The 13672-nt window shown below is 36.3% G+C and overlaps 2 protein-coding genes across 2 annotated transcripts in view; one reads left to right on the top strand and one right to left on the bottom strand.

Annotated features, from left to right (window-relative positions):
- cep85l (centrosomal protein 85, like) overlaps positions 1–13672 on the bottom strand; it is a 69939-nt gene that overhangs the window by 22575 nt on the left and 33692 nt on the right.
- On the top strand, positions 3366–12332 carry pln1 (phospholamban 1). Its single transcript, XM_067417972.1, has 3 exons — positions 3366–3495; positions 9183–9503; positions 11231–12332. Exons 2-3 carry the CDS (start codon positions 9349–9351, stop codon positions 11247–11249), a joined length of 174 nt encoding a protein of 57 aa, XP_067274073.1. The 5' UTR covers positions 3366–3495; positions 9183–9348; the 3' UTR covers positions 11250–12332.

Raw genomic sequence — 13672 nt, 5'->3', positions numbered from 1 at the left:
TTTTGGGGGGGGGGGGGGGGGGGCAGTGTATAAGAACCTCCGTGTTAACCACATGTAGGTGATATCTTAACGTGTTCGTTTTAAGATATTTTAGATACAGAATACTTGTTGCATAAAAACAATGCAAAAATATAAAATATAAAATACTGTGTCCCGAAACATTATTTGGACTTAAACTATATGCTTAAACTGTCATTGTAATAGACACTTACACCGCGTCTACACCGGACACGACCACTGACGGGTCGCATCGCACCACAACAGCTAGAAGCGGTCTTCATCGGACGTGACAAAGTGACCGTTGCAAATCCATTTGTCTTTCCTATGAGAAGTATTGCGAGTGCTTGGAGTAAGTCATAAATAGAACGAGGCATCAGTTTACTGTCGGGGATTTGTCATGCCGCATCCAGTACAGACAACATCACTGATTATAATGGTTTCTACTGTCTTTTGTCGCGTTGCATCACACTGCTCGCGTCCGGTGTAGACACAGGCTATGCTTAAAAAATTCTATCAATGCTATTTAGAAACAAAATATTTTAAAATATATATTTATTTGATAGAAAGACAGCACAAGGACACATTTCAGGAAAAAGGACACGTGTATGTTGTTTTATCATTGGCAAACCTGGTCGAATATTGTTCAAAATGAAAACAAACTATATTTGGACACTTGAGTTTACTTGAGGAGAAATGACTTCATACATCCACTTAAAATCACTTTTGGATCGGTTAGTTATAAGTATGTGCAATTAAATGGCAATTTCAAATGTTAGTTCTGAGAAGCTCATGCAGCATTTGTTTACAGATGCCGCTTGTGTGTAATGCAATGACATTCAGACATTTCAAGTGTCACTTGAGTGTCTAAATACCTTTTGAGGTCACTGTACACACACACACACACACACACACACACACACACACACACACACACACACACACACACACACACACACACACACACACACACACACACACACACACACACACACACACTTTGTCATAGCCCAAAGGCACCTCTGTTTCATGTGGCCTGGTGACAGCTGTTGGATCCAGGGAGCGGGTGTGCTAAGCTGAACAATGAGTTGAGACATGGATGTATTGCACCTAACAAGCAAACTTTCCAGCACTGGCCAGAGGGCATGGCACTGGCGAATGGACAATGTGTATGCATGCACATGGCAACCAGACATTTACACACCATAAACACTCTGTAAACGAGGTACAGAGAGCAAGGTCACCACAGAGGACTGACCTCATCCATTTTAATGAGCTTGTCCATAAAGAACAACATGTATACCGAGCCAAACGGCACACTCAACGTTCTGTTGCATTGGGATTATGGTAACTAATTGGTAAACTAATTCACATTCAGAAAGACCCGAGATGCTGAGTTGTTGAGAAAACAAACCTGTAAAACAGACTAGTACACTGTAAAAAAAAAAGTTTTCTAAGTTGTAAATTTAGCTCATTAGATTGTTTTACAAGAAACTACTTCAAATTTCACTTTTAAATCAATGTATGACCTGCCATTTTTTTTTGCAATTTCTGAGTTAAAATGTTTTTACTTATATTTTTGTTTGGTATATGAATTTACATGTAATTGCTTTATGCTTGTTTAGTCGTGGTTTACAAGCATAGCCGTGGTTGTGTGGCTATCACCAGACCAAGCTCAATTTAAAATTGAACATTAGTCTGGGGAGTCTGCTCTGTATTTTTTACTGCACAAGAGGCGTGATCAACGGGCAACAACCACTTCTTTATCCGTCATTGTGTTAAACCCTCCAATAGATGGTGGATAAGGCAGTCTGTGATTGTTTCCCACTAAAGTTTAACAGAGGCAGTAGAAATGAATGTACAGGTTTCAAATCGCCGGCAGATCAGGCTGGGTTTTCCCAGTCTATATTTTCAAGTCTTTTTTGATGAAGCTAGTTGTCCATGGAAGACTAAACCCTAGTGTAGACACTTGTACATTATCATTCTAAACAACACAACCATTAAACTACTGCATCAATGTGCATTTTTAGACATTGACATTTTAAGGTTTTGGTCAAGTGGTGTTCTTTCAGGCCTCACCAAAAAACAGTTTTGCATTGGCCGGACACTACACTGAAATTGGATCGTAATTACTTTTCCATTCCTCGTGTCCTCTTCAAGCTCTTAAAGCTTCCCTGTCTAGCGAAGTGATCTCCTTATAAGGAAGAGAACTTTGGGATGTTTTTATCTCAAAATAGAACTCAAACAATGGGGGAAAGAAAGGCAAAAACATGCAGGAAATTTCCCAGTGCCTCCTAAGGATGCTCTTAAAGCTTAGGTTATAGATGTTTATAGTCTATTAGGATAGATCTCACATACAATCTTCTGAATAAAACCGGTCATTTAGAGCACATGCTGTTCTGGCTGCAACATCAAGAGAATATCTGTAATAATCCACTGACTGGAATCTCCAGTGAGACTGAGAGCTGCTGGATGCTGTTACAGAGGAAATTCACCAGGGCTGAACAGTTCAGTGTAGAGAACACATGCAAATACAAGAAAAACAATATATTAGGCACAATTATATGCAATTAAATGGCAACGTATTTGCACATAACTGGGAAACTGTGTGAACCTGATATGCACATGCAGTAGGAATAAGATATGTTGACACCTTAATCGAAGTGCACAATTTTTGTCATTTGATGATACATTTAGGCAAGGCCCATTATACAGCTACCTGCGTTTGAGAGATGCACATGAGAAAAGCTATTTTTTAATACTAAAAACTAAATACTAAAACTTTTTTTGCAGGTCAAATTTAAAGGGTTAGTTCAACCAAAAATGTAATTAAATCACCCTCATGTCACCCATATGCCTCATGACTCTTCAAAACTCAAATTAAGATATTTTAGTGGGTAATTTTCTTGTGGAAAATCAAATTTTCTGCGTAACAGGAGAAGGAACCTCACTGGTTCCCACACAACAAGCAAACATGTTTAAGTAATTCATGACAGAACTAACCCTTTATAATTCTACATTATTTTGTCCATTCAAAAATTATCCAAGTATCATTAAATAAATGACTGATTATTTATTTTATACATAGATGAATTTGCTTGAAATACATATTGGCTGCAATGCAAAATCTGAATAAAGTAAATAAATAAAAGATCATACGAATACTCTTTCAACTAGAAGTGATAGTGACTCTGCATCCAAATGCAGGAAATATAAACACGCTCCATTATAACCTTATTTTGGTATGCCGTTTTATGTGAAGACTAAAGCTTGTGAATCTGCTTCCAAATATTGTTATTTTTTAAATGTAAGAAAGAATGAGAGCTCAGACCCCTCCTACGCATCTCTTCACTTTCCTCTCTCCTCCTATACTCCACCCCTTCACTTTTTCTGCCATAAACTTTGGAACTCCACATTGCTGCCACAGAACCTCCTTTCCTCTAAAAGAAAACCAGAGCAACGAGATTGAACCTCAATACTGTTCATCTACAGATTTAGGTAGGTAATATTTTCTTGTATAACTCGTATATCAGTTTAAAGATAGACCACAATGGTCGGCTAACCGTCCAAGATCAGTTTATCTAGATTTTGCCTTTGACTATTATCACATTTGGCTATTGTGTCTAGCGCTGTTTCAAGAGCCTCTCTTCATAAACATGGCAGTTTGTCTTTTCAAAATGGATTCAAGTTCTGTTACATTGCAGAAAAAGAGAGACACACATGTGATTTGGGTCAAACGAATCTGAAACCAGCCTAATTTCACAGGGCACAGGATTGATTTGTTGACAAGGTTATCTTAAAAATGTACGTTTTGCAAATCCCCATAGATAGGTCTTTTCGAGATTGAACAGCGGCATGCATATGCATTTCCATAAAAAGGAATACTGAAAATATCCATCACATTTTGGTGATAAATTAACGGAGGGTTATTCATCAGTTTAATATTCTTACACAGCAGTGGATGACGTTTCAAGAGGCATAGATTCTGAGATTCATCAAAGTTTTGATGTTTGGGTCTGTCCGCTGCTCTGTGCGCTCGCGATAAACAGTGAGCCAGACACATTCTTCTGCCGAACACAAATCGGGGAGACGTGACCTAGACTGACTCTGACCTACACACAACACCCCAGATCTGCTCTCCACAGGGAGATCTGACAAACCTTCATTTCAGCACAAATGAGCTCGCTGCCTATACTGCGGCCCTGCAGAGCTGGAAAGGTTAACTGTATACAGAAGACTGTTAAAGCAGGACCATTTGTGTGGCCTTTGCACAAGCCCGAGGCAAACACTGAAGCAATAAAGGTAAAACACATTAATGCATTTGTAGCATCTGTTTTATTATGCCACAACACGTTTGACATATTTTCTAAATCATTTATTCTATAATTTAATTGAAATTATATAAAATACATTTTTATGCATCATGAAACATTATATAAACTTTTTGGTTTACAGTCCCATTTAATGCGGTTCAATGTATTAATTTCTAACATTATCTTTTTGATACATTTTCTACATTATTTTTTAATGTATTAGTAAATGTTAAAGTTAACATTAACTAAGTTTAATAAATTATTTAGAAGTATTAATTTTTCATCTGTTTCATGTTGCTAAATAAATGGAACCTTACTGTAAAGTGTAATATATTTTTATATAATTTATTTAAGAACGGTATAATATATATATATATACACACACAAACACAATTGGAAAGGTGTTGTGACTTAAACATCTACATACATATTTTGACCGATATATATAGTGCAGTACATACGTCACAATACAAAAAATGCGTCACAATATCATAACTGTATTGAGAATGAAACTGCAGCAAAAGTGAGAGAATGAATCTGTGATATCATTTGCTTCACTTTTGTCCAGTAGTGCATTTAAAAAAAAACTGGCTTCAGAAAGAAGATCTAGATAGATGATCATAAAGATCTAACTTTTGTAGATCTGACTTTTTAGTTTTTTAGTGACAATAAAACAACAACAAAAAAAGCAATATATATATATATATATATATATATATATATATATATATATATATATATATATATATATATATATATATATATATATATATATATATATATGACTGTATAGGCACAGCTCTAGTGTGCATGGCCGAAAAAGCCTGTCCTAATGCCAGCTCAACAGGCACTATCCTACCTGTTAAGAGTCATGACCTCAGAGAGGCATCACCAAGCCAGAAAAAATCCCACTGCATTGCTCTGCAATGCCATCATGGAAAGTTCAGAAACTGAGTGCTCTCGCTCGGCCTCAAGTGGACTTATTTGTACAGGGAAGTTGCCAGCAGAGGGTAAAAAAATATGCACATAAACACACAGGCTTGGGAAATATCCAGGCCAGCTTTTCAGATGATTTCCTTTTTTGGTGCGATTCTATCTTATTTTTACTCCACTTGTTTTCTTGTTTTTCAACTTTCTTGGCAGTGTCTGCACATATTAATGCTGATGAGTTGCTGTTTTTTGCCAAAAGATGGCTTGAGAGAGTTGATACAAATCTTCTCTGAATAACCATATGAGGCCGGGTATCTTAAGCATATGACCTGCTCAATAGATACCCTCCTGAGGAGATTGTTAATGATCTTATCATTCCCAGTGGTGATGGGGGACATGACTCTTGACTAGCTAACTAGGGCGATGGAATGCTGGTGTCCTGTGGTGCTGACAAACATCTCTCCCCAGCCCGTCGTCAACAGCAGCATGTTTATCTCTTCCGTCACGTGTGCCCTGCGTTAGGCGCTTGAATGGACTGCTCAACTACAGGCTTCACTGTCTGTCACTCGTCTACTTTACCTCTTTCTACGGTGATACTGGATGCAAAGAACGCTATGAAAGCAATCAGTGAGGAATAGGTTTCGTTGGTTCAAAAGATGAAAATAAGATGAGACCCAACATACTTCTATCCCACAAAGCCATTGTACTCGAACAAAATCTTCAAGCTATCAAGATTTCAAACTATTATTTTAACTACTTTTTAAGTATTTTCTCAAAGTACAACATAAAAATTGCCAACTATGTTGGGATATGAAATATAATATTTTAAACATTGTCTTGTAGGTTTGGTTGTGTCAACAAGTTGACTAGTCTTGAAGTCTTAAAGCTCTGTACCTAGAAATCTAGACGCATCTAGCAGCAAATCTAATCTGCCGCAAGTGTCGTCTAGCAACTTTCAATACCAATCACATCATGTATTGAGTCGGTGGGCGGGGCTTAACATAATGATGGCCAAGTTGCGTTTGCGTGCTTCTAGTCAACACAGAAACTGGCGAACAGCAGCCTTTCGAATCAGCTTTGAACGCGACTCTGGAAGACTTGGAGTTAAAGCTACACTGTGTAACTTTTTTAGTTTTTTTCTTAGCTAAAAACACTTAGTTCCTTCATAAATATGTGTGCTTATTAATGTATATTTACTTCTTTCAAGTAATAAAGTTAAGTATTTTTGTAAGTTTATAATATGCCCTTGAAAATACATACGGGTGAGGGGTTCGAATGCCGGTCGCCATGTTGGCCCTCCATCTTTGAAAGTACATTAGCCAAAGAGGGACATACCCGTAAATTCAAGCTTTGCCTTTCTGACTAACAAATTGGCACTATTTTTTTATTTATTTTTCATTTACCTATTAAATTAAATGAATGATTGTATATAGATGAAACTTGCAAGTTGCAAGGAAAGTAGAACTAAGAATTAGGTGCTTTAGATTCAGAACAGCACAAATTAGCTAAACTAAACTGTTAAAGTACCTAAAAAAAAAGCTGAAGCAGCTGTTAAAAATATTACAAGAAAAAGTAAATAAGACAAAATCTAAAAATCAGTAGTATAAAAACCTCAGTAGTTGGTTGTTGGACAACTATTTGAATAATTAACCACTGTGGTCTATCTCTAATTTTAAGTGGAGCAGAGTTCGAGACCAGAAGTACATTGAGGGAACCATCAAAACCATCTTCAACAACATATATTGTGGAAATGCAGTTAAATACTCAACATGCACGCTATATTCAAGGCCTGTTTCATGTCTTTACAAGCTGTTGCAAAGGAACTGGTTTCTGTCAAATAAGACTAGACTACTCAGTATTAAAAAAAACCCACAAATCTTACACTATCCCTCATGTAACTGTTTCCCATTAATCTAAAATAGTCACAGCCTACATATCTAACAACAACAACAACAAATACAACAACAACAACATCATCATCCCAGGTCTTTATTACCCTCTTGGTGATAAGTTAGAATCAGGCTCTTGGGGGATTCTGGGTAAATCCTGGCCATGATTTCAGTGGAATATTGTGACCACCAAAGGTCATCCCTAAGAATAACCTCATTCGCAGCGGCCAATGAAAACCCAAGCCACAGGTGCTTCCATGTCTGTGATTTTACTCAGGAGACAATGCTGCCGAATGCATCTGTAAGACAAAACTCCCTACAGATTCGAGGAGACAGGAATGAGCAGCAGTCTGAAAGAGAGAGATAAGCTTGTCTAAGACGAGAGCTCCACTAATACGCAAAGATTTATAATCAAGGCCACTTTATCTTTCAGCGAAAACAGGGTTTCATCTAATCTTTCCGGAGGCGAAGTGCTAAATCCTGATTTAGGCTGTTTTGTACACATGTAAAATAACCAATATAAAATGTCTTTCTGAAGCCACCGCTTTTTATTTACTCAGAGCCAAGACGAGATAATGAAAAGAAATAAGCTCACTCCTACACCGCAAAGACAGTTATATAAAGTCACAATATGTGCTGCTAAAGTCTCATCTTGCAAGTATTCAATAATGATAATAATAATAATAAAGTAAGTTAATGACATTGCACTTGATGAATAATAGACCAGGCTTTGTGCAAGTACATCTTTTGAGTGAAATGCAAGAGTAAGACTGAAAAATCCACTTTGAACAAAGAACTAGAGGAACCGGGACCCCTGGGGTTTTAATTTTAGAAACCTGTCAAGCATCTTCCTTTTAGGTGACACATCTAAAAATGAAACGATTCAGGGCATTAGAAATGCTCTATTTGAAACTAAAAGCAATTTTATTTGACTTGCATCAGTTGCCAAATGCATTGAACACTATGAAGAGTCAGTGACCTTTCATCTTACGCTGACCTTTCAAAGAGCAGCCTATGAGTACTGGACAATTCACATTAGTTTTTTTTGGTCGAAAAATCAATCACATCAAAGTAGACTGTAAAAAAATAATAAAAAATAAAATAAAAAAGTACTACACTGTTCTTTTAAACCTTATATTCAGTGTTTAACTTTCTATCAATCCTAAAAAATAAAAATAAAATAATGTATCCACAAAAATATTAAGCAGCACATCCGTTATATCAGAATATCAGATATCTTTCTTGAGCAGCAATTTAGCATATTATAATGATTTCTGAAAGATCATACTGAGGACTGGAATAAAGTCAATTTAAAAAAAATTTTTACTAAAGTTTTTACTGTATTTTTAGTTAAATAAATAAGCCAAAAACATTAAAAACATTAACTAAAAATGACTAACCCCTTACTTTTGAAAGGTACAGTACATTTTGTCTCGCAACAACTCAACAAGACTTGCTTAAAAAGTGACTTAATGAAGGGATCTTATTTTTCTTTCTATTTCAGACAGGACCTTAGTAAGGTCACCCGAAGAGAGTAAAAATTCATGAATACGTTCGTTGGGTTCTCTTTCTTTCTGCAATGTATTAAATCAATCAACATTTTGTCTGTTCCAAGTTTACTGTATATAATGTACATGTACACTGTATTTACACTGACATTTTCTTGCTACTGTACATAGCTACATCATAAAATCTCTTCTTGGTGCCTGAATGCAAATCATATGAAAGGACCTTTAAAGGGATAGTTCACCCACAAAAAAAGTAAACCCACACTCATGTATTTCTGCAGAACACAATCCAATGGGTCCAATGTTATTTGAACCAACATTCTTCAAAATAACTTGTGATCTGCAGAATCACATAGGTCTGAAACAACAGATTTGGAGGGTGAGTAAATGATAGCAGAACGTACATTTTTGGATGAACTATTGCTTTAAGCCTAAAAAAAAAATGTACAGCCTCAAAACCGTCTGAAGCCTCTACCAGAGCTGCATGTCACGTGTGAATATTGCATGCACATTCACTCTTTCATCTGTCTGCTCCCTCCCATCAGCCTTGTGTCCACTGGCAACCAGATCACCTCAACAATCAGCAGTCCTTCCTCCCCACACGGCTCTCCACTCCACCTTGTGGTACTGCCGTTCTTCCTTGCTTCCTCTCTCTCCTCCGCACCTCTTCCCTCTCTCTGCACTAATCCATCCCACCCACCCCGCTTCGGTATGGAGAAGGTGCAGCACATCACACGGGCGGCCATGCGGCGGGCGTCCACCATGGAGGTTCCCCAGCAGGCCAAGCAAAACATGCAGGAGCTCTTCGTCAACTTCTGCCTCATCCTCATCTGCCTGCTGCTCATCTACATCATTGTCTTGCTAATGTGAGCGGGAGGGGCCACGGTCTTCCTTGTAGCTAATGAGGGCAAAGAACTGTACACAGGGGGCCAATTGCATCAAGGGGCGGGACTATTTATTATTATTATTTTATAGAGGGTTTTGAATAGTTGGGTTGTACATTGCATGGTTTTTGGCTAAAAAATTTGCTTGTAAATAGCAAATTCAGAGTGCCACAAGAACGACAATACTGAAAAGAAAAAGAAAAAAACGTGATTAATTTTATAATTTAACTACATTACGGGCTAAATACTAAGGCAGCACATGTATCCTTTTAATTTTCATAATGCATAGTGCCATTGTGAAAAAAAATTCACCCCTCCAAAACAGTGGATGAGGCAAAATGAATAAAACAAATATAAATAAATAAAGTATAATTAAACGACTTAATTTAAAGGTGCAGCGTGTAATATTTATGAGGATCTATTGATAGAAATGCAATATAATATACATAACTATGTTTTCATTGGTATATAAAGACCTTACATAACGTTCGTCTTTATTACCTTAGAATGAGGTACTCAACTCCTATCTCCATACACCTCGGGCCCCCTTACAGTGAAGTCACCATTTTGCACGGGCATGTTTCTACAGTAGCCCTAAATGGACAAACTGCCCTACAGAGCGCTAATTACTCTGCTGTCACAGACAATGACAACTTTGTCCTGTGTCAGCCACCGTAGCGTCCCCATGTCCTCCAAAAGGGAGGGGTGGGCGGTTGCAATTCGCAACCTCACCACTAGATGCCGCTAAAATACACAGTGCACCTTTAATACTAAGAAAAAAATAGTAACATTACCTTTTAAAAGTTTTTTATATTAACAAGTTTAATTTTGCAAGGATGCATTAAATTGATCAAAAGTGACAGTAAATAAATATATAATGTTACCTAAAAAATTATATTTTAAATAAATGTTGTCATAAACCCTGACATTTTAAGCAGCAAAGATCTTTTCAACATTGATAATAATAAGAAATGTTTCTTGAGCACCATATCAGCATATTATAATGATTTCTGAAGGATCACAAGACGTGGCAAGTAATGATGCTGAAAATTCAGCTCTGCTATTACAGGAAATAAATTACATTTTACAATATATTCAAATAGAAAACAGTTATTTTACATTGTAATTTGTACTGTACTCTACTGTATTTTTATTAGATAAATGCAGACTTGTAGATAATGAGAAAACATTAAACAAAAACTTACAGACCCCAAACTTTTAGATAATAGTGTATGCGCAGTATATATAACAGCACAATTCATTAGGGAAGTGGCGTCCAGCTAAAACAGGACTGGAGCTCCATGCTGGGGCGAAACTGAAGAACTGACCAGCCTTCACTCTGAACATATGCTGCATGCTACTGTCTGTCCATGTGTCTGTCACTATCCCATCACTGCATGTCACCTGCGGGCCTGAGAGACATCATCTGAGTCACGTCTGCCATTACACACACCATGCCAAAGTGAAAAACACTTGCTCAATAAAAAAATGATATGATCACGAGTGTGCAATAAAAAGTGTGCCGCTTCTGTTTCTGACTGATACTCCCACTGTACTAATTTTGTTAAACCATCAAGTTACAAAGGTCACAGAAAATGTGTTTCAATAAGAATTAATACACAAGAGAACCAGTTATTGTCTTTAAAAGAAACCTGTTTGTGACTGTGTCTTGTCAGCAAAGCTCATGTCAGTCTGTCAATCATGTTTAGCTCTTTCCACGGCATGTGAGAGACCAGCGGTGATGTAACCTGCTCCCTTTCACTGGCAAAAAAAGAAGAACATCCACCTGGGGCCGGATACGCTTGGACTACACGGCACCACAACCCTGGAAATCTGCATCCCATCAGCATGGATCTGACCAATAACCGAGGACTAAACCTGCTGCTCAACTTTCTGCTTATTATAGTGGCTCTATTGATCATGCTCATTCTGGTCAAGCTCATGTGACCCGAAAATGGCCCGAAACAAGAATAATCGGTATAAGAGATTCGCTCTACCTCCAAAACCAGTTTAAAACTGCTGTAAATTATTTCAGACATTAGACTGATTTCTTTTTCTAACTTGGACAAAGGTGCATGATTGGCAGGCAGAAAATGTTTCTGATTGGCTGGGCTAACTCTTTTTTTGGGGTTTGACACATTTTCAGGACACATATTTCACTCATATTTCACTATAATACACACTTTGCTAGAGCTTAATGGAAGGGTATAGTAAATTAATAAAAACTGATTACCACCTCATAACTCTGCAGAATCAAATAAAGAACACTAAAAAAAACCACCTAATTTAAAATGGATCAAAATGCTCCTACATTTTAGTTTCAAATATACTGAGGCTTTAAAACTGACAGGAAGCATTTGCTTCCAGTCTCACTGCACCCTCTAGTGGTTATTGCCTCTAAATGCACACAAATACGATTAACAATGGGATTCTCTCAAAATATATTTTATACCATTTACCTGAAAATACAGACATGCTCTCAAATCACATGACACGTCACTGACACTACTATTAAGTGCATTTTTTAATAAAAGCTGTGGATATGCACTCCTAATCAGATATATTTCGAAGAAGGACATAGTCATGGTTTTAATGAGAAAACAAACTGGTTTGACTATAATATAATCAAAGTTGTAACCTTTTTACATTATTTATACAATCATAATCAATCACTGTGTTCGTGTTAATATCTGTGTGATTATATTTATGAAGTAACGTTATAGGAATGACTTACTGTGCAGTGCAGGCCTTTGAGAAATCAGACTGAATGGAAGTAAACGCTGCAAATAAAACACTTCCGCTGATAACAAATGGTTTTGTGTCTCTTTAGGTTGAATAAAACATTTAGAGCCTCAAGCAGAGAAATGCAAAACATCAGCAAATATTAAAGTCCTGCAGAACTGGAACAAACACTGCTGGGTCTTTACTATGGAAAATAGACACCCGTCACAGCAGGCCATAATCAACATTATTTACTTTCGTAATGCACATTTCCAGTCCTATAGTGTTCAATGCACATTATTATAATCATAACATTGTTCTGCTTTTGAAATGACTTTCCTTTTTGGCTGATGCCAGGAATCCATCTTACTTTTCACCCCTCCCCTCCAACTGTCTATTTATGCAAAAAAAAAAAAAAAAACTGGATTTGAACATTTCACTATAAAGCATGATCTGAAAGTCATTTTTAACTCAAGCGCAATACAAATTAAACTCTACTGACAGCATCTGAGGAATGCATTACCACAATCATTTTTAATAATAATTTTGACATACTATTATACTAATTTTAAATCTATCAAATTTTCCAAATGTACCAAACTAAAACTAAAATAACAGCAATAATTATTATTAATATAATTACTATTAGAAACTAAAATGTGTCTGTTTAATTATATTATATTATATTATATTAATGCTGGGCAATCAATTAAACGTGATTAATCACATACAAAATAAAAGTTTGTTTACATAATACGTGTGTATACAATGTATAATTATGATATGTGTGTATATATATATATATATATATATATATATATATATATACACACACACACATACATACATACACACACACGCACATATATATATATATATATATATATATATATATATATATATATATATATATATATATTAGGGCTGGGCGATATGACGATATTATCATATATCGACGATGTCTCGCAAATATGTCGATATCGATAACAGTCAGTGTTATCAGACGATAATCGACATCATAAAAATGACGACTGATAAACTCACAGGACATTGCGTTGCCAAATACATTATAAATAGTAGTTACCATACACTCACCTTTTTAGTGTTTTTGATGCATAACTACAGTAGCCTATATGTGTTAAAGCAAAACATTGAATTATGGATAAGACGTTGGTTGTGTTTTCATTATACACGCGCAAAGAGAAGCACATGGCTTGGCTAAATGTTTTAAAACGCTCTAAAAATATTATTGCCTATTAGGCTAAATTATAAATATAATAGCCTATTAATAATACAAACATTAATCAAACATGGAAACCTGGAAAACATTTAAAATAGTCTACTAACGCTAAAAATAAAACGAGAGAGAAACCTTTGGGGGGAAAAATAGCTCAACGGGGGAAAAAAATAGCTCAACCTTAAACGGTTGA

The sequence above is a fragment of the Pseudorasbora parva genome, chromosome 15 (assembly GCF_024679245.1).
Source record: "Pseudorasbora parva isolate DD20220531a chromosome 15, ASM2467924v1, whole genome shotgun sequence".
In the NCBI taxonomy this organism is placed as follows: Eukaryota; Metazoa; Chordata; class Actinopteri; order Cypriniformes; family Gobionidae; genus Pseudorasbora; species Pseudorasbora parva.
Note: the sequence above shows the minus strand (reverse complement) of the source record. Positions and strands in the feature narration are given on the sequence as shown.

Excerpts from the sequence above, each read along its gene's own strand:
- pln1 (XM_067417972.1), top strand. The coding sequence starts at position 9,349 with ATGGAGAAGGTGCAGCACATCACACGGGCGGCCATGCGGCGGGCGTCC.